At 37.2% G+C, this 27,571-nt stretch overlaps 2 protein-coding genes across 7 annotated transcripts in view; both read right to left on the bottom strand.

The window, feature by feature from the left end:
- Nucleotides 1–27,571, bottom strand: part of CFH (complement factor H) — a 482,162-nt gene that overhangs the window by 304,109 nt on the left and 150,482 nt on the right. The gene's annotated exons all lie outside the window — the stretch shown is intronic.
- Nucleotides 2,747–5,111, bottom strand: LOC102411566 (ribonucleoprotein PTB-binding 2). The gene is given in 5 exon segments (XM_045165639.1): nt 2,747–4,032; nt 4,144–4,205; nt 4,208–4,378; nt 4,381–5,002; nt 5,004–5,111. Coding segments are annotated over 5 exon segments (2,013 nt in total). The 3' UTR covers nt 2,747–2,982.

Genomic DNA, 27,571 nt, shown 5'->3' with positions numbered 1-27,571 from the left:
CTTGAACAAGGTAAGAGTTAGATAGGTTCACTGGGATTCAGAGTGTATTGTTTACAGTTCAGTACTCTCCTGGAAGTACAATTCACTAGCTTGCCTGCACTGTTAAACCATATATACACTGATGAATGTACCTTCTTTAACGGATTAGCAAGCCTGGCTTCTTCTACGTGACCAGAGGGTATAAAAGATCCCTCTATAAACTGTGTCTGAGTCCATCAAATAGAGATACCTCAAATATCCAATTCATAATCTGAAGACAAAGCCTGTTCTGCTCAACTGAGGGAAGACTGCGTGAATACACCTGGAAGAATTTGGAGCCCTCTATGACTCCTTGGTTTTGCTTTCTCCTGTCACACTTCATTTCTATTTCTTTAGAAACACTATGCAAGTATAGGCTGGAAACTCATAAATCCTTTCAAGGAGCCAACATTTTGTATTAAATTCAGGGACATATTTGACTGAATACACTTTATTCATCATTAGTAATATCATCAGATTTTCTATTCTGATCTAAGTCAATAGGAGTATTTTGTGTTCTGTGTTGTGCTTAGTCATTCAGTAATGCCAAACTCTTTGTGATCCCATAGACTATAATCTGCCAGGCTCCTCTGTCCATGGGGATTCTGGATTCTCCAGGCAAGAATACTGGAGTGGGTTGCCTTGCCCTCCTCCAGTGGATCTTCCCAACACAGGAGTCAAACCGAGGTCTCCTGCAACTTGGGTGGATTCTTTACCATCAGAGCCACCAAGGGAAGACTTGGAATATTTTATGTTTCGTCAGAAATATTTATCTTATTTCTGTTTTAACTCTTTTGACATTTTTATCAATGTATTTTCAATAATTTATTTTATGTCTGATGTTTAAACATTTTTGTCCGAATAATTTTGTTTAAAGTCTTGCAAAAGTTAGTCTATACACTACATTTCTCCATAAACTGAATATTTTCCAAATCAGCTATTTATACTTTTTAGTTTATTATAAAAATTGACATTTTAATTTTAGTTTTTCTTTCCTTCTATGTTCTTTGGATATATGTTCTTTTCTAGATTCTAGATTGTACTATCCATTACTTAAGTCCATTTTTTTTTCACATGCATATGCCTTTTAATATTAAGAGTTCATTTTCAAAGCATTACAAACAATTTGTTTACATAGAAAAATAACAGTATGGACTGGTGGGGAGAGCATGGGTAATGGTCCTTATACTAACACCACTTGAGTCATGTGTCATATCTCTTATGTCCCAATGGGGCACAGGCCAGTATGGATAGCAGACCCACACCTGTTAACTCAAAGTACCTTTTAGTTCTTTCAACCTCTTTCTGCTTATATTTCTAAAATTTCCATCTTTGTCTTCTACTGTCATAGAGTTATGACAAAGCACTGAAGAGGCTTAATGCAACAGGAAAACAAAAAGTGCAGAGCATGGGGAACCCATTTTTCATCTGCTGAGTCAGAATTGAGTGATGCCCATCCTGATTTGGTTATTTATAGGTAGTATACTTACTGGAAATTATCTTAGTTTAACTTTCTAGCTGTCATTTGCCAGTAGAAGTTAATATAAGCAATACATTACAAATCATATATACCAGTTTTAAACTTCTAAAACAGGAGTGATACCCTCTATTATAAAGTCCCTCAAATACAAGATACTTAAAGATCTGATTTCAAAAAGACTAGGATCACTGAGACCCCCTAAATTCTACATCATCAATTAGTGTCTCATAACAAAGAACAAACTTAGACATTCTGGATAGCAAAAGGGTTTCTCATGCATTTTGAAGAATGGCTATAAATACTGTTACCTCATAAGACCCCTTTAGAAATGGCAGAATTGACTGCTTTACTGTGGAAATAGGGCATTTGATGACCAAAACGTGTAAATTAATCATCACTATTCTACGAAACAAGACTTAGAAACCTATGTTTCTTGCCACTTACTTACAAATCTGTTGCAAAATTTAAGTCTTTTTGTAGGTGTAAAATAAAAGGATTAGGGAATGAATGGTATTAGATCAGGAGTCTGTGAACTTTATAAAGGGCCAGATAGTAAATATTTTACGCTTTGCAGCTACTCAGCTCTGCCACTGTAGCACAGAAATTAGCCATAGATGATATGTAAGTGAATAAGCATGGTTGTGTTTGAATAAAATTTTATGTATGGACACTGAAATATGAATTTCAAGTCATACTTTTTTTTCCTCCAAACATTTAAAAATGTAATCATTCTTAGCTTGCAGGCAGTACAAAAACAGGTGGAGGACTGAATTTGACCACAGGGAGTAGTTTGCCAACCCCTGAAATTATTACTAGATCACCAAAGCTACTTAAAAAAATACCTTTTTCCCCCCACAAGAGGTATTAGTGGTAAATAATATATTAAGCGTAAAGCATCAGTAGTGGTGTATACCTTGGATGTCACCTCTGTGTTTGAGTTTTACAGCGCATGACTGGTATCGGGGGTTGATTATGAAGTTTTCATGTAGAGTATAACATTACCAGTCACTGCATTTTGTACTTGCACTCTAATTCTAGTAAAAGTTCTAAAAATTTGTGAATGAGATTACTTCCAGATAAAGTAAATTGAAATGCACACTGGCTTATCAGAAATGTATTCTAAGGCTTGGGAAACCAAGAATGTTTCCCATTTTATTGCTTCACACTTCTATATACGGTGTCAAAATTATTCCCAGTCTTAAACAAAGAATATTGGAATATATGTTAATTTCCCCAATGGACTAAGTTAATAGCACACTGATTAAGATGTGTCTAATTCTAGTGGAATATGTCCTCAACTGATGTCTCTTATTGCTACTTACTTTTTTTACTTGGCAATTCTGCCTGCTGCACAACACAGTTCGTTCTGGGAAGTTATAAACCCGTAATTTAAAGGATATGGCTAGTCTGCATGTAGTTAAGGCAGCGATGAACAGCAGAGATACTGCAAAGAACCTTATGAGTTTATAAGGAGAGAACTTAACTCAGTACACTCTCTTCTTTTTTAAGTAGGTTTCCATGTAATATGCTCCTGTGCCCTGAGAATGCTGGTCAACAAATTCCACTGAACCACCTTCTGGGGCAGAGACGAGATATGATGAGCCTTGCTTTTCATTTCTTAAAGATGAGACCTGTGCATAATCACCAAAAGGCTGAGAGTAAGCAATGCACTTCTCCAATGTGTGTTGTGATTCATTTCCCTGAGAGATTGTATCCAGAATGCTGCTTGCAATTCCAGTCTTCTGTACAGTGGTTTTACTTGCAGGGGATGATAAGCACACACTGGGCAACACACTTGCCAAGTTCAAGAATGGATTTTTACTGAGCCGAATTTCTTTTGGTGGCTCTCCCAAGAGTGAAGTCTGCTTCTTAGAGGCAGCCCCTGAACTTATCTCCAGGCCTTTTGGCTGACTTTGTTGTTGCTTTTGATGTCCTGTGAGCAAGCCACCAGCAGTAAGGTTTGGAAAGCTCTGCAGATAAGTCTGTGACCCTGAGAAATTTCCTTCTGCCATTCCCACCAATGCTGGCTGTTTCTCCTGAGTGCTCCCATGCCCTGGTCCAGCTTGTCCAGCAATGTGCTGATTTGGAAGGAATGGTAACATGCCCATGCCAGTTGTTATAGTTGTTTGAGTTGGAATCAAATTAGGTGCTGTTTTATGTACTTCTTCAAGATGGCCCAGCTCTGTTTTCAATGGAAGCGGTGACCCTATCCCTACGGCAGTCTGAAGTACCATAGCTGGGGGTTCTCCAAGTAAGCCCGGTTTATTATTGGTATGTATATTCTCAAACTTCATTAGCTGTTGCTGAGCCAGTGGTACATGAGAAAGATTCTGATGTGCTTTATTCAAGTGTAAAAATGCAGGGGAGATGGATGGATTCATCAGATGCGGAAAGCTGTGAGGTGTTCCAAGAACTGCTGGTTTAACAGTCCGCCCGCAGAGCTGGGGTTGTAGAAGAATTTGCAACATGGCAGGGTTGTTTAAACTTTTCATGATTTGCACTGGATTTGGCTCTGGAAGTAAGCCCTTTTTTTTTTTTTTTTTTTTTTTTTTTTTTATTTTATTTTATTTTTAAACTTTACATAACTGTATTAGGTTTGCCAAATATCAAAATGAATCCGCCACAGGTATACATGTGTTCCCCATACTGTGCCTCACACGTTGAGCTGCTATCAGTGCTGCTAAGGTACTTCGCCCTGGTGCTCCCGAGCACAGAAGGAAACTTGAACTTTGCTTCCCTTGATGGTCATACCATCAGCTGCTTGTTGAACCTCTTTAGCATGCTCTGCAGTGCTATATTTAACCACTGCAAAGCCACCAACATAACTACCTTCATCCTGTGCAAGCTGGCAAAACACAGGTTTATGGATACTGGAAAAAACTGCAACAGCTCCTCTGAATCCCTATAGTCACTAGGGAGTTTATCTATACAAAGGCACTTAGAATGAATGAGCTCTGCGGCCAGTAGATTAACATCCATCCACTGTGCAAAGACAGCTGATGCTCCCAACTGTTTACCCAATAGCTCCAATCGAACCTTTGCAGCAAAGTCCTTTTTCATGTATTCTACAAATCCGTAGCCTTTGGAATGGCCAGTAACTTCACTGTAGACAAGAAAACATCTCTCGACATTTCCATAAGCACAGACAAGTTCTTCAAACTCTTCTAATGTAAAAGAAGTGGGCAAGTTGGTGATACATAGCAAAGCATCTGTTGGCTGGAGCTGGACTACCAAGTCTTTTCCTCGAAAAGAATATTGATGAAACATCTGAATTGCATTCTGGGCTTGTTCCCCGTTCAATAAGGTAACAAAAGCTGTTCGCTTATTTCTGTCCACATAACAGTATTTTAATTCATAGTCTTGTAATAAATCATGAACTTCCTGGCAGCTGCTGTCCTGGGGCAGGTTCTTCACCAGGATTTTTCTGCGGTTGCTAAGCTCCCGGCGCATCCGCTGCAGCCGCGCGGCGACCTCCTCCGGGTGCAGCGCCGCGGGTAAGGGGCCCCGGGCGTCCGCGCGCCTCGGAGAAGGGGCTCGGCCCGCGCAGCCCCGACCCCGGCGCCGCCGCGCCCCCTTCGCCGCCGTCATCTTCCCGGGCGCCCCTTAAGTCCATTTTTTTGTAAAGCAAGTTTTAATCTATACATATCTTTGATTTTTGCTGTATACCATAGATTCCAAAATATACAATTTTCATTTTACTTAATTTAACATATTTTCTGTCAGTAAATCACAAAGTTTTTTTTTAATTTCCAAGTTTTGTGATATGAGTGAATAAGTTGTTTAGCTAGATTTCTTTTAATTTACAATTGCTTTTAATTAATAGAGAATAATTTGAGGACACATTACATGAAATTGATTAGGAATTCTTTTATCACATGAAAATAATCAGGTGTTTTTAATTAATTAGCTATATTTCAATAAATTAATGTGGACTTCCAGAGAAGGCATATTATGAAAACTATGAAGACCTATTTTATAAATATTAAAAAGGTAATTCACAAGGACTAAGCCTTTATAAATACATAATGTATCTAAGAATATATCAGAATACATGAAGCAACGATGGGCAGAACTGACAGAAGAAATAGACAAATCCACACCCCTTGTTAGCAATTCTGAGAGCCTTCCTACTCTGATGGATAGAACAACTAGAAAAAGCTATTTTAAGACATAGGTACATTTTAGAACACTATGAACAATGTTAAACTGATCTAGAAACTAGAATACGCATATAGTTTATATGAAACGGAAACATCACAAAGATAGACAATATGCTGTGAAACAAAGAAAGAATAAAATTCAAAATATTAAAAATTAACAGTGTGTTCTATGACAAGGGAATTAGATTAGAAACCAATAAGAATAAATTATCTATGTAATCACTGATGATAATCATCAAATTGTGTACAGTAAATATATGCAGCTCTCTAGATAACAATCATACCACAGTATTACTGTAAATGGAGAATGAATTATTTAGAAAATCATAAATATGTGAGAATTAAACAACACATTTCTAAGCAACTGTTACATCAAAGAAGCCACTAGGAATATTAGAAAATATTTCACATACAGTTAATTGAAAATAAAATTGATACATATTTATAAATTTTTGAGGCACAGGTAAAGCAATGCTTAGAAGTGAAAAAAGGTAGTTTTACAGAGATAAAGCAATACTTAGAAGTAAAAAAAGGTAGTTTTACAGGTTTAGATTTAAAAAGCATGATGGTTTGAATCAATGTTATCATTTTTTATCTTAAAAAATGAGAGAGTAAAGTTAAAATGAAGCAATCAGAAAAAAGGAAAATTAAGTCCACAGAGAGAAAAAATTGAGAAAGATTAATAGAAAAGAGAAAACAGAAAATTAAGAAAGTTAAAAATCATGAATATTAACAAGATAAAAATTAGACAGAGGAAATGGAAGAAACTGTGTTAAAAATGTTAGTTTGAAAATAATAATTTTGAAAAACAAAACTCTATTCACAAAATAAAGGAGGGAAACAACTCTCAATACCAAAAATGAAAGAGGTGAGATTACCCAATATACTATAGGATTAAAAGAAAAATAGAATGTTATGTGACTATTAGAAATGATTTTACATCAGTCAATTTCATAAGTTAGGTAAAATAGAGATATTTCTTGAAAAATGCAACAGTCACACAGTGATAAGACAATGTAGAAAATGTGATTAGCATACTCCCTATTAAAGAAACTGAATTCTTCTTCAAGGGAATTTTTCGAAGAAGCAAACTGGATATCAGATCTCACGTGTGCTCAGTTGTGTCCAACTCTCTGCAACCCTATGGACTGCAGCCTGCCAGGCTTCTCTGTCCATGGGATTCTGCAGGCAAGAATACTGGAGTGGGTAGCCATTCCCTTCTCCAGGGGATCTTCCCTACTCAGGGATTGAACCCCGGGTGTCCTGAATTGCAGGCAGATTCTTTACTGTCTGAGCCCGCAGGGGAGCCTATTGGTATGTCTGGAAATATTGAAGCAGAAATAAATAGAGACATACCATGTTTATGAATTCAAAATTCAATATGGTAAAGATGCCAATTGTCCACAATTTGTTTCTCATTACAAAGTCATCCCATTCGATATACAACCCAACATTTTATCAAAATTTGTAAGTCTCCCCTGAAATTTCTATGTTCAAAACCAAAATAACTAAAGTAATTTTGAGTGAGAGGAACATACTTGGAGACTATTATCAGACTTTTATCCTGCTAGAAAGCTAGTTACAAAGGTAATTTGGCAACAGTGAAGATAGTTGAATGACCAGAAAGTTGGGAAATCAACACTTTCATAGTTAACTGATTTTTCACTTCAATGGCTTTTCCACACATATTCTTAAAATAATTGACAATCCATCCATAAAAAATCAACTCCTACTTTATGCAATCCTCAAATGTTAACATGAGATAGATAACATACTTAAATATACTCACATAAAATTATAAAGTTTCTAGAAGAAACTGTAGAACATATGTACTTCACTACCTGTAAATGTTACTTGTTTCCTTAAAGACGCAGTTGTGTAGCAAGCTCTTTTAATTTTATATTTGCTATTAATTTATAATAATTTATAAACATGAATTCCCTGAAATTTGTTGGGAATTCCTACATCATATGAAATAATAAATTGTTTTAGTGTAACTATATTTAATAAGCTAATATACATTTCCAGACAAGGTGCATGACAAAAATTAAGAAATATTTTATAATTATAAAATGTTAATTCACAAGGACCAAGCAATCATAAATATATAATGATTAATATACAATGCTGTGCTTAGCCACTCGGTCATGTCTCACTCTTTGTGATCCCATGATCTGCAACCTGCCAGGCTTCTCTGTCCTTGGGGCTTCTCCAGGCAAGAATACTGGAGTGGGTTGCCTCCATGGGATCTTCACAACACAGGGATTTAACCCAGGTCCCCCTCACTGCAAGCAGATTGTAGACTGATCTACCAGGGAAACTCAAGAATCCTGGAGTGGGCAGCCTAACTCTTCTCTAGGGGATATTTCTGATCTAGAAATTGAACTGGGGTCTCCTGCATGGCAGGTGGATTCTTTACCAGCTCAACTACCAGGGAAGCCCATAATATACAATGTACATTATGTATCGGCATGGCAGTTATTTAGAAGCTTGTTGTTTAATTCCCAAATAGTTATGTTTTTCTAAATAATTTATTCTCCATTAATACAGCTTTATTGTTGTATGATTTTTATATTAGGATCTTTATAAAAGGATGAATTATGAGGTGGAATATTAGACAGTAGATCTGGTTTTCTATTGATTTGAAGCTTCTTTCTAGATATTCTAGGCTTGTAGAAACTGGTAAACATATTGAGGATAGGGAGTCAAGATGTCATAGAGTCGGAGAAGAGAAGCACAGATATTAAAAGTGGAAAATTGAAATGAACCTATTCAATTGGAATTCATCATGTAAACATGACTCAAGACTTTTCAAGATAGTTAAACAAATAGAGAAATAGATGACTAGATAGATACATAAATATATATAAATAGATACATAGATTGATACATATAGATACATTGATAAATACATAATAGTTCAGCATAAGCATAAGTACATTTATGTGTAATACACAAAATCAGAAACAATGGTTTTCCAGCAGAAATGAGCACACCTACTGCCCAGATGTTAATTTAAAGTCACAAAGTCTCTGAGTGGTTTGTCACATAGCTGACTAAGGCACATTATACAATTAATATTTAGACATAGTATTTTGATTAGCTTCTAAATTACCTTGCAGATGGAAAATATTTGGAATGATAGATAAATTTCCTTGAAGGACACAAAGATACTACTTTTACAAGTCAGAGAGATATATAATACATTTTTTAAAACATTATGGACAAGAGATTACCTTCTTTGCAGTCTACTTTAGCATCCCATTCTCCATTTATACAGATTGAGTGTTTGTGTTCTGATTTTCCTCGACATTGGTAACTTTTGTTGGTGTTATGGTCATATTCAATCGTATGTGCTGGTTTTCCCTCAGGTGGAAATAATGTTGACCCTTTACACTTCCTAAGTTCATCTGTTGCTATAAAATGAAAACATTCTCTTGAAAAGACTAATTCTAAAGAACCAAATAGCTAATAACAAAAAATAGCTATGGAATCAATAAAATAATGATGTTACAATTTATGCCTACAAATTCCACCAGCCAAGTTCTTGTGCTGATCAAAGTTCATGAGATGAAAAATTATACATGAGCCTGAGTCTTGAGTCCAGTTTTTGAAATTTCAGAGAAAATACCCATCCTAAAGATTTTTGCCTTTTTGACTGGAATACTTTTTGATGATCTACATAGCGAATAGCTATCACATGAATAAATTTGGTCCCAAACTTGAAATCTGTGTAAATGTTCATATAATTTGCTTGTGGACCTTAAGCATCTCTGCATTATTTTTAATTCACACTCTTAAAACAATAAAATAAAAACAATTTTCTGTGGGCAAAGCATACCAAGTTGCTACTTTGCATGTGTTTTTTCAAGAAATGTAATGAAACATAATAAGAAAACTACATCCAAGGTGTTTTGTATAGAATCTTAACTTTTAAGCAAATCTTTTACCTGACACTGAAAATAAACACTTGAAATAAGAAGATGGGTACTTAAAGTTACAACCTTTGTATATACACTTCGAGTCTTTGAGCCACTATGTTATGTATCAGATCATTATAATGCAATATAAAGCCATGATAATTTTTTGCTAGCTCCAGGATAAGTTAAATATGGACTAAAAAAAGCTATATATATATATATACCTATTTTGTAAATTCAATGCAGGTGGAAGTTCTTTTTGAATTTGACAAAATATCTGTATAGGCCTTTGGCAGTATATGTTAATGATTTGTTAATGATAAAGGTTAAGTGAAATGAATAAAATAAGGAAAAGTCAAGCAGGTAGTCAAAGAAAAGTGATGGTTTCAAAATGAAACTCTGAAAAATAAAATAACAAGCTGAATTGAAAACACACTAAAGCCTTGAGAATTAGCCCTGTTTTTAAGTTTTGTTCAGGGTGTTGAGGGACATAAAACCAGTAGTATTCTTCAAGGAATGGTGGCCAAAGGAAGATGTATACTCAAAAGGAGAAATAGTGGCTACAGGCCTCATTCTATAATGGACTGATTTCTGGAAGGAAAGCAGACTTATTTTATTAGGAGAAAATAAGCACAGTAGGAAGAATGACAAGCTAGATTAGACAGAGTTACAAAATAAACCTTGGGAGAAGAAAACTGGAATAAGGTCTATTATAGCAAAGGGGGACTACATTAAACTGAATACAGGTAGAGGATTTACCTTTGCAAGGAAAACTCTGAGGTCAGAAGAGTAATAATTGAAGCAAACATTTTGGCATTAGGTAGAATGAAAAGTTAAATGAGGTGAGGTCATTTGAGGAGATAGAAGAGGACAAAGGTGGGGTTTGGTCTTGAAGAACTGGCAATACCTAGGACAGTAATGTGTTCATGAAAATGCAGGGATTAATAAGCAAAAAATTACTATTTAACTAAATAAACTCCTACTGAATGCCTCCTATCTGTCAACTGGTCTTTTGAGTGTGGGTCTTTCAACATACTCTCGGCAAGGAAAACAGCTATCAGTCCCTGCCCTCACTCAGGGCCTAAACCAAAGCCCTACCTTCTTCTTGGAATAATTAATGACTAGAAATATAATGAGTTAATTATCCTGGACATCCAGGGCTGTCTTTGAATGCAGAGCCCAGGAAAACTCCAGGAAAATGTCTATTCCAAGAGAAAAAATTAAAGAATGCAGCTAACATTGATTCTTCTGGTCAGTCATCAAAGACTTGGTCATCCAAAAGTCAGGATGAGTCTCTTACAGCAAATGTATCAGGGCAAGTTCTTGGGCCCACTCCAAGTGCCTCCCATGACAGAGTTACCTACTAACAGGGAGGGTTGAAGCCCACCCTCCCCAACACAGTAAATTCTCTTTGCAGAATTTGAAACAGATAGAGAAATTATCAGTTAGAAGCTTGAGAGAGGCAAGATTCCTACAGAAATGTATCAAATGGGTATTTTCCTCAACTATAATTCCTGGTTTCCAATGTTCTAAAAGAAAGAGTACCATATAAAAGCAAAAATGGCATTTCTGCAATGATAGTTGTATTTTCCTGGTAACTAGTACTCCCATTTTAATCACATGAGTATCTATCAGTAAGGTTTAGTTTCACACTTGTCAAGATAAACAATGTCCATATCAGGACAGAAAGATGGATAAAATTCTATTGCTAGTTTATATTTTTCCTCTTTAGACACATATTGGATTATAAAAATCAAATGTTTGGGATCATTATATTTTAAGATCTGACATTCTCAAGGATAACTCTAAATTTCAACAGAATGGCTGCAAATACTAAAGGTCAATTTGAGATGTGTATTCTGACCAATGCACTGAGGAGGCTGGGTCCACGCTCCACTAATACACGTGATAAATCTGGGTCCAACCATTGTAAATGCTTCTCTGCAACTGAACTCAACCGAGTTTCCATGGTGATAGGGAGGGACAGAAGGCTTGATGTCGCTGTGATCAATGTCAGGTATATTTCCACAGGTACGCTCCTCCTCTGAAAATCCACAAAAAACTGTTCATCTTTAAAATATTTAAATGTGTATATAGATACAAATAAGAGTAATGATTTACCTTGAAATATTACTACTTTTAATACATTACCAATACACACAGGTAAAGCTGTCCATTCTCCATCAACACACTGAATTTTATGAGAACCCTTCATCAGAAATCTGGGGTTGCAAGCATATTCCACGACCTCATTGTGTGCATATTCTTCTTTGTCTTTCCCATTAAGAAGTTAAGGAGGTAGAGCACATGATTTTACTTTCCTTACTGTAGAAATATTGCATAAATTATGGTTACATTGTGTCTTATAACTGAAAAATCCAACTAATGCAGAAATTTATTTCTCTAAATGAAATTTTATTTGCTATATAATTAATTTTAGCATTCTTAAACAACGAAAAAAAGAATAGTGTTTACTGATTCTGTTACTCATCTTGAACTAGCATATTGAAGTCTATGTATGCTCAGAAGCATGTTCATTATCCAGACATGCTAAATAAATATGCAAACCAGTTACTCATTCTGGGTGTATAAATTATAGGAATACTTTTATTCCACAGAAACACTGTGTGAAAACTTTTTGAAAAGTTTTGAAAAAATATCATTTGAGAGAAGCATTTGAACAGTTTAACTTTGATTCACATGATTTGATACATGTGACTGAACTGACTTTAAGTTACTTGAACACTCTTTAGACATACTTGAGGACACTAGATGTAAAGCCCACAGTATATAAACTCTCCAATATTAATGGTAGAATTGCAGGAAAAAGGAAAACTAACAAGAAATCCTGCCAGTGTCAGGTTCCTCATGCATTTCTGTGGATTCTCCACCACATATTTCAAGAAGCACCTGGAGGTTAATTTCTTAAAGAAGGAAAACCGAGGTATCTACTACCCAGCACATGTCCTTGGTGGGTATGCTGCTGCAAAGTCGCTTCAGTCGTGTCTGACTCTGTGCGACCCCATAGACAGCAGCCCACCAGGCTTCTCTGTCCCCAGGATTATCCAGGCAAGAATACTGGAGTGGGTTGCCATTTCCTTCTCCACCTTGGTGGGTATATCTCTGCCTTAATGCATTAGAATATAGATGCACTGAATGTGGACAGAAAATTAAGGGAGGGAAATAAAAAGGTTGATATCTGAAATCCCAACTCTTGCTCCAACAATTGTCAGATAAATATTTACCTTCACACGTTGGAAGTTTAGGGGACCATCCAAAGTGGTAGCACTGAACTGAATCTGCTCCAACCATAATACGGCCTTGACTGCAGGAGAATTTCAGCACATCTCCAACGTTAAATGTTTCTTTCCTGGGATAAGCATTTAGGTATGTATCCATTTCGGGAATACTGCATTCTCTTTCTATCAAAAAAGGTAAGTAATTGAGTGAGAATATTTAACCATTGCAAAATAAATATTATTTGTGTCACATAAAATGAGATGCTGGGTACTGCATACACAGAGGACACACATTAATGTTCTTCCTTGAAAAACAACACATTATCTGGGATTTTGAGAAATATTAAGGTATTGAGCAGCAACATATATGCCTGATAATTTATTTGTAAAGTCAACTTGTTAATACTGGATCCGATTTTATCTCTGACATTTACAAAATATAATGCTACTTTTTTGGTCTCAAAATGTAGAAATATTCTCTCAGAATAAAAAAAAAAAGACACAATTTTAAAATTGAATACAAATGAAAAAATGATATAAAAAATATAACTGGGAAACTAGAACACACAAGAGAGACATTTCTCTTGTATTTGAGTTACAGGTACATTAAAAATCACATAATTGTATCTACAAGTGTAGAAATCAAACTGAAACATGAAACAAAATGAGTAAACATGTTCAAGGTCACATAGGCATATTCTAGGTGTCTTGATTATGTATATGACAACACAAACATCTAATCTTATTGTACCTATAAATGAGCTTAATTATTAATATGTTTTATTATTCTGATTCATTTTAAAAATGTATAAGCTTATCATTGAAAATGTGTAAAATCTATGAAATTTTTGCTGTGTGTCACATTGCTGTGTGTGGATTAATTGCTCAGTCGTGTCTGACCCTTTGTGACCCCATGGAGTATAGCTGGCCAGGCTCTTCTGGCCTTGGAATTCTCCAAGCAAGAATACTGGAGGGAGTAATTCATTCCTTTCTCTAGGGGATCTTCCTAACCCAGGGATCAAACCCAGGTCTCCCACACCACAGGCAGTTTCTTCACATCTGAGCCACCAGGGATTGCTACATATTATCAAAAATTACATTATTCTTATTTGGAGTCTTCCTATTGCTCAATAATTTGTAAACTTCAAAATTGGAATTTAAGAATTAGAATCTCACCCAAAAGAAGGACTATCTAAGTTTTCAAACATTATCATAAAATTATATATAAGCTAAAGTGAAGTGAAGTCGCTCAGTCGTGTCCAACTCTTTGCGGCCCCGTGGACTGTAGCCCACCAGGCTCCTCCATCCATGGGATTCTCCAGGCAAGAATACTGGAGTGGGTTGCCATTTCCTTCTCCAGGGGATCTTCCTGACCCAGGCATCGAACCCAGGTCTCCTGCATTGCAGGTAGATGCTTTAACCTCTGAGCCACCAGGGAAGCCCATATTTAGTTTTAAAAGTAATTCTCCCTCCCCCCCAAATCAATAAATTTGTTTCTGCTTTTGTTTTAATGTTGAGCTTTGTAGCTTAGCTGTGAGGTTACTCTTGATGAGAACCATTGGGATTCCTTTCCTAAAGTTGTATTCCAAACTTCCACATAGCAATACTTCTAACAGTATGTGACTTTGTTTACATATATTGTGCTTCAGTTCAGTTCAGTTCAGTCGCTCAGTCGTGTTCGACTCTTTGCGACCCCATGAATCGTGGCACACCAGGCCTCCCTGTCCATCACCAACTCCCGAGTTCACTCAAAATCATGTCCATCGAGTGAGTGATGCCATCCAGCCATCTCATCCTCTGTCATCCCCTTCTCCTCCTGTCCCCAATCCCTCCCAGCATCAGAGTCTTTTCCAATGAGGCAACTCTTCGCATGAGGTGGCCAAAGTACTGGAGTTTCAGCTTTAGCATCATTCCTTCCAAAGAACACCCAGGGCTGATCTCCTTCAGAATGGACTGGTTGGATCTCCTTGCAGTCCAAGGGACTCTCAAGAGTCTTCTCCAACACCACAGTTCAAAAGCATCAATTCTTTGGCACTCAGCTTTCCTCACAGTCTAATTCTCACATCCATACATGGCCACTGGAAACTTACATAAAATTCCTATTTTATCCTACTATGTAAAATGCTGCTTTAACAAAAGAAGATCTTGATATTAGGCTGTTTTCTAACTGTTGTCTTTACAAAGAGTGACTGTAAGAATGGCATGATCATTTTTTTTTTTTTTGAGCTAGACTTCTTTATTTTTTTTAATTTTATTTTATTTTTAAACTTTACATAATTGTATTAGTTTTGCCAAATATCAAAATTAAAAGCCTTTCCCTTTACTTAGAATTGTTAGTAGCTCAGTTGTCTATCTCTTTGCTATCCCATGGACTGCAGCTGGCCAAAATTCCATGGAATTCTTCAGGCAAGAATATTGCAGTAGCTAGCATTTCATTTCTCCAGGGAATCTTCCCAACCCAGGGATCCAATCCAGGTCTCCTGCAATGCAGGTAGATATTACTGTCAGGTGTCTCAGAAATTTTGAAAGGGAAAGTGTGGTCTCTCAGGCATGTCTGATTCTTTTTGATGCCATGGACTATAGCCCACCATACTCCTCTGTCTGTGGAATTCTTTAGGCAAGAATACTGCAGTGGGTTGTCACTCGCTTCTCCAAGAGATCTTCCTGACCCAGGGATTGAACCCAATTCCCTGCATTGCGGAAAGATTCTTTACCATCTGATCTTTTCTAAAATAAGGCAATTTTTTTGCTGCCTTGGCTGCAGCAAAGGCATGTGTCTTTGCTGATGAATGGTTTCCAGGCTTTCTTTGCATAGACGTCTTCCTACATAAACTTCACCCGCAGTCCCTCCTACTTTCTAAGCACTTGGATTCTTTTCTTCTTAGAATACACTTATTGGAACAATATAATAGAAATATTTTTACTTTTTGGTTCATGATTTACTTTAATTCATCTTTTTTTTTTTTTCATACTGGCATGAAAGCTGTTGAAAGGCATACCACTGACCCCCACTGTATCTTTCACAATTTTCTCTTAGCCTACTTCTGGCACATATCAGGTGCTTGCCTACAGCCTGAAAAGTGAAATTACCTGGGCTCTGGACACTGTTGAACAAGCCTGGCCCATTTCTATAACAATCTCCCCCTGTGTGTCTATCTGAAATCTCTGTGCTCAATCTTTTCTACACTGGCCAGTGTTCCATCTCCTCCGTCCCCCATGCACCATTCGGTCACATGACTTTGTCTCCTTCCTGAAATGAGAACAGGAACCATCAGCACCTGCTTCTCTTCAGCATTGTATTACACACCCATTTACTTACTTCTCCTGACAGGAAGTTGCAAATAATCCAGTTGTCACCAAGTCCAGGACTTTCTCAAAACTGCTAGTTCCTCTCCCACCTCTTTCACAGGGAGCCTGTGGTCAGTCTTTGCCTGCTTCCCTCTCTGGCTCATCCTCTTCAACGTTCATTACACTCTCATGTTTCCCATTAATACAATACATAATCCACTGAGCAATACATCCTGAACCTCTTATTCTCTGCCACAACCAAGCCCTTTGAATGAGTTATGTCCTCATGCTGTATTGCATTTCTTATTAATAATTTATTTAGCAGGCTGTAAGTAGATTTTCCCCTGTCTATTCCATCTGAATCTGTCTCTGTTACAATTATTGTTGGCTTCCATGTAGCCAAATCCACCACATTTTAAGTGTTTTAACCTGACTTATTAACTGAATTAGAAATATTCATTAGTGTAACTATTCTAATGTAATTTGATTACACTTTCCTTGAATAAACTGTATGGTAGACATGACAAGAAGCTTACATGAATAATTTATTTTAATAACTAAAAAATCTTTTTAAATATTAGATCATTTGTAAATATTAAATCATTGTACAGATTCAGAGGCGTGAACAAACTTCAAATAGGTCATTGCTCTTAGATATTTAGTTAGATAATGGTGGAATTGGATATAGAACCATTTCAGGCTGATTCCACAGGAATTGCTGTTAGTCAATTTATTATTCCTTGTTATTATATCATCTTCTTCTGTCCACAACTATGAAACATTCATTCTGACATTTTTTCCCCCTAAATTCTCTGGGTCCTCCTTTCTTTCCATCCACTTTGCCATCTATCCTTCTTCCGTCAGACACCTCAGTGTTGGAAGCTTCAGGACTCAGTCTTGAGCTCTCTTCTATTTTCATTCTACATTCTTTTCCAATCTGATGTCATCATTTACAGAGTGATAATCTCACATGTACATCTCCTGGCTAAACCCATGCACTCAACACTGTAGTTGACATTTCCAATGTTTATGGTCCATGGGCGGCACAACCACAGTGCATGGGCAGGACAAAGGAAGGATGGCAAAAGAAAGGAGAGTGAGTGGAACTGGATCTGCACCTGGGGCTGGGGAACTGAAGCAGGGACAGTGCTGCATGGGAGGGCAAATGTTTGTGACAGAGGTGAAGAACTGAGGCTATTGGAGAGTGAAGCAGCTTATCTGTGAGAGTCTGAATGGAATGAGGATCACACAGACAATCCTTGCCACAGCCATACATACCCCAGACAGGGATTCAAGTCCCCTAGAAAGTGCTGTAGCTTGGAGCTGGAACATAGAGACTGGAAAACAATCCCAGGGCAAGGTCTGCTGTTGACTGAAGGGAGACAGTGTGAGGGAACCCGATGGAGAACATTGCAGTGGAAAATGCTTATGAAGGAAAGCCAGCTAACCTGGAGGAAGGGTGATATTGCTGAGTCACACACAGATAATAGAGTGATCTCTGCAGCCTCTCTCTCTGAACATAGCACCAGACAGCTGAAACAACCCAGGGAGGGTGGACCTATAAGGACATGATGTGCAAAGCAACACAGAAGAACCCCAGCCAGGGTGATCTTTAAGTCCCTGATGAAATAAGCAACAGACAATGACCCCAAGTGGGGGGCCCTGTAAGCACCTGAAGGGGGCAAGCAACAGAGAAGGACCAGCCAAAGAGGGCCTCTGATGGCCAGATGCCAGAAGCTAGGAAAAGACTCTAATAGGACCATAGCTCCTGCAGCTGAGTCAGTTGTTTTCCCTGCATGCTTGGCACTGCCAGGGTTCCCATAATTCAAGCACCCGTGTCACCTCCATGCTCATTCCTCACTGGACAGAGCTGTCAGAAGCTAGAAAAATCCCTAATAGTCACATACCTCCTGACAATACCACCAGATATGTATCTGGCATTGCCAGGGTCCCCATTATTCAAGCTCCTGTGTCACTCCCATGCTCAATCCCCACAAGGACAGAGCAACCAGAGGCTACAAAAAACACTAAGGGCCTCATATTTCCTGCTGTCATAGCCAGTGGCTCCCCTTAGTACCTGGTACTGCCAGGGCCCCTGCAATCCAAGCAACTGCACCACCTCCACATTCGGTCCTCCCTGGGGCACACCTAAGTCCTCCCAGGGAGCCTCAGGAGCAAACTCCTGTGGACGACTCACATACACAGGTGGAGATAAAACCACAAGTGAAATCCAGAGGATGGTGGCTAAGGAATAGAACCAAAACATCCCCACCAGTGGTACAAGCTGAAGATTGAATCCACATGATCAAGTAGGCACACTTTGTATTTATGGAATATACAAACGATTACTAGAGTTCCTGAAAAGGAAAAAACACTAGCACTGGCAGATGTGGACATCAGGGCAAGAACATGCAAGAGTAGGACCAGATTAGAGTCTGAGCTGCGGCCACAACAGGTAAGAGACCAGCCCAGAACTGGAGGGCATCCTAGGGAGGTGAGGTGGACTGTGACTCACATTGAGGAAAAGGATGCTGACAGCTGATCCAAGAAAAACATTTATTATTCTTATATTTTAACTTATTCAGTAGTTGCTACTGGGTTTTTACCTTTTTTTCCCCTCTCTGTTATTCTAGTTGTTGATTTTAATGCTACTATTAAATCTATTTATGCTTTTGAGAAATTTTTTAAATCACACTTTTAATTCCCTTTAAATACTTCATCTACATTGGTTTTTGTTGTTTTATGGACTTTTTCCTGTTTTTAATTTTCAAAGTTTTTAAAAAAATTTTAGTATTTTCCACACATATTCTTTGGTTTGCTTTTCCTTTTCTTTTTCTGTTGTAAGTTATTCTTTAATATATATAAACTTATTTATCTACCTCTATTGAAATTTTCTTTTCTAGTCTTTCTTTCTTTTCTTCCTTTTCTCACTATGTTTATTAATCTGTTTTGCTTTAGTTGCTTTATTCCCCAGTTGTCACATGGCTTTGGCTTTGTTTTCCAGTTTATGGTTTTAGTAAGTTTTCTTAATAACTAGTTGCTATAATTTTTGCTTTCATTTGCTCACTGGATCAATCTCTTATACTTTCTTCTTCTTCTTCTTCTTTTTTTTTTTTTTTTTACACTTTTTTTTTCCCTGTGTGTGCATGCATGTGTATGTATCCAATTATTTTTGTAAGTACTTGCCTTATTTTGTATTTGCCATTTGTCTGGGATTTGCATTTTGTTTCCTGTTTTAGTGTGTTTGTTTTAATCCCCGTTAATGCTGGTACAAACCACCTGTGGTATCTCACTTCCCTGGCCAGAGATCAGGCCCAGAGCCTCTGAAGTGGGAGCGCTGACAAGACTCTAGACTGCCATAAAACTCCTAATCCCAGGGAGTATTTATTAGTGAGAACTCCCATAAAGGCCTCCACCTGTATACACCTGGCATCACCCAACTGCCAGCAGCACCCAGTGTAGGATGCCTCACCCAAAAAACAAACAAGATAAAAACACAAACCCAGTTCATCAGCAAACAAGATTGCCACCTCATGAAGTCCTACCCATTAGAGAGGAAAAAAAAAAAACAAAACTTACTCCTTTCACCAGAGTTCAAACAAAAGTCACCCCCAAAAGAAGCCTAAACAAACCAGTGGCAAAACCTTACACACCAACGGCAGAAACCAAAAGGAAGAAGGAATTCAACCTGAAAGCCCGAGAAAAGGAGACATCAAATGCAATAATGAGAAAAGAAAAAAGACAGAAAAATATTGCTCCAATGAAGAAACAAACTAGAAGCACAAAAGATCAAAGGGGAAAAAAAAGAGGGGGGTGGGGAGGGGAAGGATAGGCAAAATACCTGAAAAAGAATTCAAAGTAATGATAGGAAAGATGTTCCAAACCTTGAAAAGAGAATGGATAAAATGTCAAGAAGCAATCAACAAATTAACACAATAACCAAGGATATAGAAGAAAAAAAAAAAAAAATGAATCAACAATGATGAATAACACCATTATGGAAATCCAAAGTTCTCTAGAAGGAAACAATAATAGATTAACTGAAGAAAAAAAATGAAACAGTGAGCTGGAAGATTAAATGGTGGAAGTAGTTGCTGATGAGAAGAATAAAGGAAAAAGAATGAACAGAATTGAGGAGAGCTTTGGAGACCTCTGGGACAGTATTTAACTCACCAACATTTGAGTTATAGGGGTCCCAGAAAAAGAAGAGAAAAAGAAAGTCACTGAGAATATTTATGAATATATTATAGTTGAAAACTTTTCCAGCATGGGAAAAGAAATATTCAATCAAGTTCAAGAAGCACAGAGAGTCCAATACAGGATAAACCCAAGGAGAAACATGTCGAGACACACACCAATCAACAGAGATTAAAAACAAAGAAAGAATATTAAAAGCAGTAAGGGAAAAGCAACAAGTAACACACAAGGGAAAAGCCATTCAATTAACAGCTGATCTTTCAGCAGAAACTCTGCAGGTCAGAAAGGAATGGCAGGATATATTTAAAGTACTGAAAGGGAAAAATCTACAAGTAAGATTACTCTACCCGGCAAGGATTTCATTCAACATTGATGGAAAAGTTAAAATCCTTACAGACAAGCACAAGTTAAGAGAATTTAGTACCACTACACCAGCTTTACAACTAATATTAAAGAGAATTAAAAGCATAAGACAAAGGAAAGACCTACAAGAAACACAAAATAATTAAGAAAATGCTAATTGGAACATATAGGATAATATATTATAATAGGAAAATGCTAATAGTAATATGTAAATAATTACTATAAATGTAAATGGATTAAACTCTCCAACCAAAGGACACAGATTGGCTGAATGGATACAAAAACAAGACCCATATATATGCTGTCTACAAGAGACCCACTTCAGACTTAAAGACACATACAGACCGAAATTAAAAGGATGGAAAAACATATTCCATGAACATGGAAACCAAAAGGAAGTTGAAGTGGCAATTCTCATTCCTGACAAAACAGACTTAAAAAAAAGAATATATGAAATAAAGAAGGAACATTATATAATGATCAAGAGATCCATCCAAGAAGAAGATATAATTCTATACATTTATGCACCCAACATAGAAGCACCTCAATGCATAAGGCAATAACTAACACACATAAAAGGGGAAATTGACAGCAATAAAATAATGGTAAGGGACGTTAACAATGGACAGATCATAAAACAGAACATTAATAAGGAAACATAAGCCATAAATGAAACATTAGACCAAATGGTCCTAATTTATATCTTCAGAACTTTCCACCCAAATGCATAAGAATACACCTTCTTCTCAAGTGTGCATGGAACATTTTCCAGGATAGACCATACCTTGGGTCACAAATCAAACTTCAGTAAATTTTAAAAAATTGAAAACATATGAAGCATCTTTTCTGACCACAATACTATGAGAATAGATATCAAATAGATGGGAAATGGTAAAAACACAAACGCTTGGAGATAAAACAATATGCTTTTACATAACAGACTTGTTCCTGAATAAATCAAAAGGGAAATCAATGAATTCTTGAAGCAAATGACAATGAAAACAGAATTCAAAATCTATGGGATGCAGCAAAACAGTTCTAAAAGGGAAGTTTATAGGAAGAAATAAGGAAAACATCAAAGAGACAACCTAATTTACACCCAAAACAACTCGATAAAGAAGGGCAAAAAACAAACCCAAAGTTAGTAGAAGGAAAGAAATCCTAAAGATCAGAGCAGAAATAAATGAAAAAGAAATGAAGGAAAAATAGTAAGGACTAATAAAACTAAAAGCTGCTTCTGTGAGAAGATAAACAGAAGTGACAAACAATTAGGCAAACTCATCAAGAAAAATGGGAGAAGAATCAAATCAACAATATAAGGAATGAGAAAGAAGAGGTTACAACAGAAATACAGGAATACAAATGATCATAAGAATCTATTATGAGCAACTATATGCCAATAAAATGGGCAACCTGAAAGAAATGGATATATTCTGAGAAAAGTTCAATCTTCCAAGACTGAACCAGGAAGAAATAGAAATTATGAACAAGCCAATTACATGCACTGAAATTGAAAATGTGATAAAAAAAAAAAAAGAAAGAAACTCTCAAAAAATTAAAGCACAGGGCCTGATGGTTTCACAGGTGAGTTCTCTCAAACATTTAGAAAAGAGCTAATAATATTCCTATAAAAATCTTTCAAAAAACTACAGAGGAATTAGCACCACCAAACTCATTCTATAAGGCCATCATCACCCTTATACCAAAAGCAGACAAAGATAACACAAAAAAGAAAATTATAGGCCAATATCACTGATGAAAATAGATGGAGAAATACTCAACAGAACACTAGCAAACAGAATTCAAAAATACATTGAAAAGATAGTACACCATGATACGGAGAAGGCAATGGCACCCCACTCCAATACTCTTGCCTGGAAAATCCCATTAATGGAGGAGCCTGGTGGGCTTCAGTCCATGGAGTCGCTAAGAGTTGGACACGACTGAGTCACTTTCACTTTCCTGCATTTGAGAAGGACATGGCAATCCACTCCAGTGCTCTTCCCTGGAGAATACCAGGGATGAGGGAGCCTGGTGGGCTGCCATCTATGGGGTCACATACAGCGGGACACAACTGAAGCGACTTAGCAGCAGCAGCAGGAGCAGAACACCATGATAGCAACCATCAAGTTGGGTTTTTCCCAGGGATGCAAGCATTCTTCAGTATACACAAGTCCATCAATGTGATATACCATATTAACAAATTGCATGATAAATTCATATGGTAATCAAAATAAATACAGAAAAGAAGTTTCTGAAAAATTTCAACACCCATTTATGATAAATACTCTTCAAAAAATGAGCAAAGAGGGAAACTACCTCAACATAATAAAGGCCATATATGAGAAACCCAGAGCAGACATTATTCTCGATGGTGAAAAACTGAAAGCATACCCTCTAACATCAGGAAAAGACAAGGGAGCCCACTGTCACCACTATTAGTCAGCATTGTTTGGAAGCCTTAGGGACAACAGAGGAGAAAAAGAAATAAAAGGAATCCAGATTGGAAAAGAAGAAGCAAAACTCTCATTGTTTGCACACAGATGATACTGCACATAGAATACTCAAAAGATACTATCAGAAAGTTACAAGAGGTAATCAGTGAATTTAGCAAAGTGACAAGATACAAAATGACTACAGAAAAATTACTTGAATTCCTATGTACTAACAATGAAGCATCAGAAAGAGAAATTAAGGTATCAATCCTATTTACCATTGCAACAAAAAGAATAAAATGCCTAGGAATAAACCTACTTAAGGAGAAATAAGAGCTATATACAGAACAGTATAAGACACTGAGGAAAGAAATCAAAGAAAACATAAACAGATGGAGAGTTATTCCATTATCTGGGGTTGGAAGAATCAACATTGTGAAAATGTCTATGCTACCAAATATAATCCACAGATTCAATGCCATCTGTATCAAAGTACCAATGGTGTTTTTCACAGAACTAGAACAAAAAGTCTCACAATTCATAGGGAAACATAAACGACCTGAATAGCCAAAGCAATCTTGAGAAAGAAAAATAGAGCTAGAGGAATCAACCTTCCTGACTTTGAACTGACTACAAAGCTATAGTCATCTAGACGTATGGTACTGACAGAAAAATGGAAATATAGACCAATGGAACAAGACAGAAAGCCCAGAAATAAACCCACACACCTATGGATAGCTAATGTTTGAAAAGAAGCAAGAATATACAATGGGGCAAAGAGAGTCTCTTCTATAAGTGCTGCTGGGAAAAGTTGACAACTACATGGAAAAAAAAATGAAATTAGACTACTTCCTAACACCATACACAAAGATAAACTCAAAATGGATGGAAAACACAGGCAGAACACCTTATGTCATAAATCACGGCAAGATCTTCTATCACCCACCTCCTATAGTAGTCGAAAAAAAAAAAAAAGATAATGAAGTGGGACATAATTAAACTTAAAAGCTTATCCACAGCAAAGGAAATTATTAATAAGGTGAAAACACAATGCTCAGAATGGGAAAAATAATAACAGCAAATGAAACAACTGACAAAGGATTAATTTCCAAAAGATGCAAACAGCTCATACAAATCAATACCAAAAAAAAAAAGTCAAAAAGTGGGAAAAATACCTAAACAGACATATGTCCAAAGACCTACGGTGGCTAATAAACACATGAACAGATGCTCAACATGACTTATTGTTAGAGAAATTAAAATCAAAACTACAATGAGATATCACTTCATACCAGTCAGAACGGCCATCATCAAAAAGTCTACAAACAATAAATGCTGGAGAAGGTGTGGAGAAAAGGGCACCCACTTGCATTGTTGGTGGGAATGTAAATTGATACAGCCACTATAAAGAACAGTATGGAGAGTCCTTACAAAACGAGGAATAAAACCACTGTATGACCCACCAATCCCACTCCTAGGTATATACCCTGAGGAAAACAAAATGGAAAAAGACACATGTACCCCAGTGTTCACTGCAGTTCCATTTACAACAGCTCAGACATGGAAGCAACATAGATGTCCGTTGACAGGTGAATAGATAAAGAAGCTGTGCTACACATATACAATAGAATATTATTCAGCCATAAAAAGGAATGCACTTGAGTCAGTCCTAAAGAGGTGGATGAACATAGAGCCTAGTATACAGAGTGAAGTAAGTCTGAAAAAGAAAAACAAATATCATATAGTAACACATATGCATGGAATCTAGAAATATTGTACTGATAAACCTATTTGCACAGCAGCAATTAGAGACACAGATACTGAGAACAGACTTATGGACATGGCTGGCAGGGAGGAAGTAGAGGGTGGGATGTATGGAGAAGGTTAGCATGCAAACTTAAACTACCATATGTAAAATAGACTGTCAATGGGAATTTGCTGTATGACTCAGGGAACTCAAACCAGAGCTCAGTAACAACCAAGAAGGGTGGGATGGGCAGGGAGCTGGGAGGGATATTCAGGTGGGAGGGGACATGGGTAAATCTATGGTTGATTCTTGTTGATATTTGGTAGAAACCAACATAATACTGTAAATCCTTCAATTATAAATAAATAAATATAAAATAAACAACCACTCACCCCCGAAATTCCATATGTCAAGGGGCCCAGGAGGAGGCTCGCTCATGCATGCATGAGGTAAAAGGCAGACAGATCTCTGTCTTGACTGTGATGCCTACAGTGGCTCATGAACCATCTCAATTCCCTCTCAGCTGCACTCCAGGAGTCCTGGAAAACCTATGTTAAAACTTCATGCATGGAGCTAATCCTTCTGTGAAAGTCCAGGTTTTCACAGGCAGACCTCTGTCTGCTTCATTCACACACCCTTCCACCCTGTGCCAGATCCCTGTGGTTACAACTGACTCAGAGGGAAGAGCAACTTTTGACAGACCACCAGTGAGCTTGCACAGAAATTTGGCTTAAATCTGTGACCCAGTACAGGAACACAAGACTAGGATGTAGTGCTACTTTGGGGGAAACAAACGACAGGCTATCAGTACAAATTCTGGTGCACTAATGTATCCAGACAAGACATGAAGCACAGAAATTCTGACAAAACAGGAATGAGAATTGTCAGCAGGTGCCACTATAGAGATCTGAGATAGCTGCAGAGTCTCTAGCCAGGTTGAAGGAAGTTATCTCTCACCCAAAGAAGACTGGTACTTTAATTAGAAAAACAGCACCACAAAACTTCAAGGAACATGAACCCAAAGTATCATGACACCAACAAAGTATAAAAATCTTCAGTATTCACATCTGAAGATTGGAGATCTGTGATTTATCCAAGGAAAAATTTGAAATAGCTGTTTTAAATAACTCAGTGTGCTACAGAAAATGCAGTAAGAGAGTTGAACAAAAGCAGGAAAACATTAAACAAATGAACAATAAACAATGGACAAAACAAACAGTTTAATAAAATGTACAAATCATAAAAAAAAAAAAACAGAAAATCTGGTGCTGAAGGATCCAAGAATGAAATGAAATGAAAAAATTCATTAAAGAGTATTATCCACAGAGTGAAAAAAGCAGAAGAATCTGTGAGATAGATGACATATCAAAGTTATCCTGTCAAAGGAGATTAAAATCAAAACAAAAAAACATTATAACAAAACAATGAAAAAGAAGAAAGAAAGGCTACATGATCTATGCTACATTGTCAATAGAACCAATTTGCAAATTATTGAAGTTCCAGGAGGAGAAAAGGAGATGAGGCAGAAAGCATATTTAAAGAGTAATGTCTGAGAATTTCCCAAATGAAGGATGATATTTGAATATCTAAGTTCAGGAAGCTTACAGATGACCAAATCAAATCAACTTTAAAAATCCTCTACAACACATGTTATAATAAAGTTGCAAAAATCAAAGAAAAAATGAGAAGCCTTCAAGTAGCATGAGGAAAAAACAAACAAGCTAACAAAACAAAAATCTTGGAATTTACTACTTCAGTTCAGTTCAGTTCAGTCGCTCAGTCGTGTCCGACTCTTTGCGACGCCATGAACCACAGCACGTCAGGCCTCCCTGTCCGTCACCAACTCCCGGAGTTCACCCAAATCCACGTCCATTGAGTCGGTGATGCCATCCAACCATCTCATCCTCTGTCATCCCCTTCTCCTCCTGCCCTCCATCTTTCCCAGCATCAGTGTCTTTTCAAATCTGTCAGCTCTTCACATCAGGTTGCCAAAGCATTGAAGTTTTAGCTTCAGCATAAGTCCTTCCAATGAAAACCCAAGACTGATCTCCTTAAGGATGGACTGGTTGGATCTCCTTGCAGTCCAAGGGACTCTCAAGAGTCTTCTTCAACACAACAGTTCAAAAGCATCAATTGTTCAGCGCTCAGCTTTCTTTAAAGTACAACTCTCACATCCATACATGACCACTGGAAAAACCATAGCCTTGACTAGACGGACCTTTGTTGACCAAGTAATGTGTCTGTTTTAAATATTCTGTCTAGGTTGGTCATAACTTTAATTCTAAGGAGTAAGCATATTTTAATATCATGGCTGCAATAACCATCTGCAGTGATCTTGGAGCCCCCCAAAATAAAGTCAGCCACTGTTTCCACTGTTTCCCCATCTATTTTGCCATGAAGTGATGGGATTAGATGCCATGATGTTAGTTTTCTGAATGTTGAGCTTTAAGCCAACTTTTTCACTCTCCTCTTTCACTTTCATCAAGAGGCTCTTTGGTTCTTCTTCACTTTCTGCCATAAGGGTGGTGTCATCTGCATATCTGAGGTTATTGATATTTCTCCCGGCAATCTTGATTCCAGCTTGTGCTTCCTCCAGTCCAGCGTTTCTCATGATGTACTCTGCATATAAGTTAAATAAGCAGGGTCACAATATACAGCCTTGATGTACTCCTTTCCCTAAATGGAACCAGTCTATTGCTCCATGTCCAGTTCTAACTGTTACTT

This window comes from Bubalus bubalis, chromosome 5 (genome assembly GCF_019923935.1).
Source record: "Bubalus bubalis isolate 160015118507 breed Murrah chromosome 5, NDDB_SH_1, whole genome shotgun sequence".
Lineage (NCBI taxonomy): Eukaryota > Metazoa > Chordata > Mammalia > Artiodactyla > Bovidae > Bubalus > Bubalus bubalis.
The sequence above is the reverse complement of the archived record's forward strand: the minus strand, read 5'-3'. Positions and strand labels throughout refer to the sequence as shown.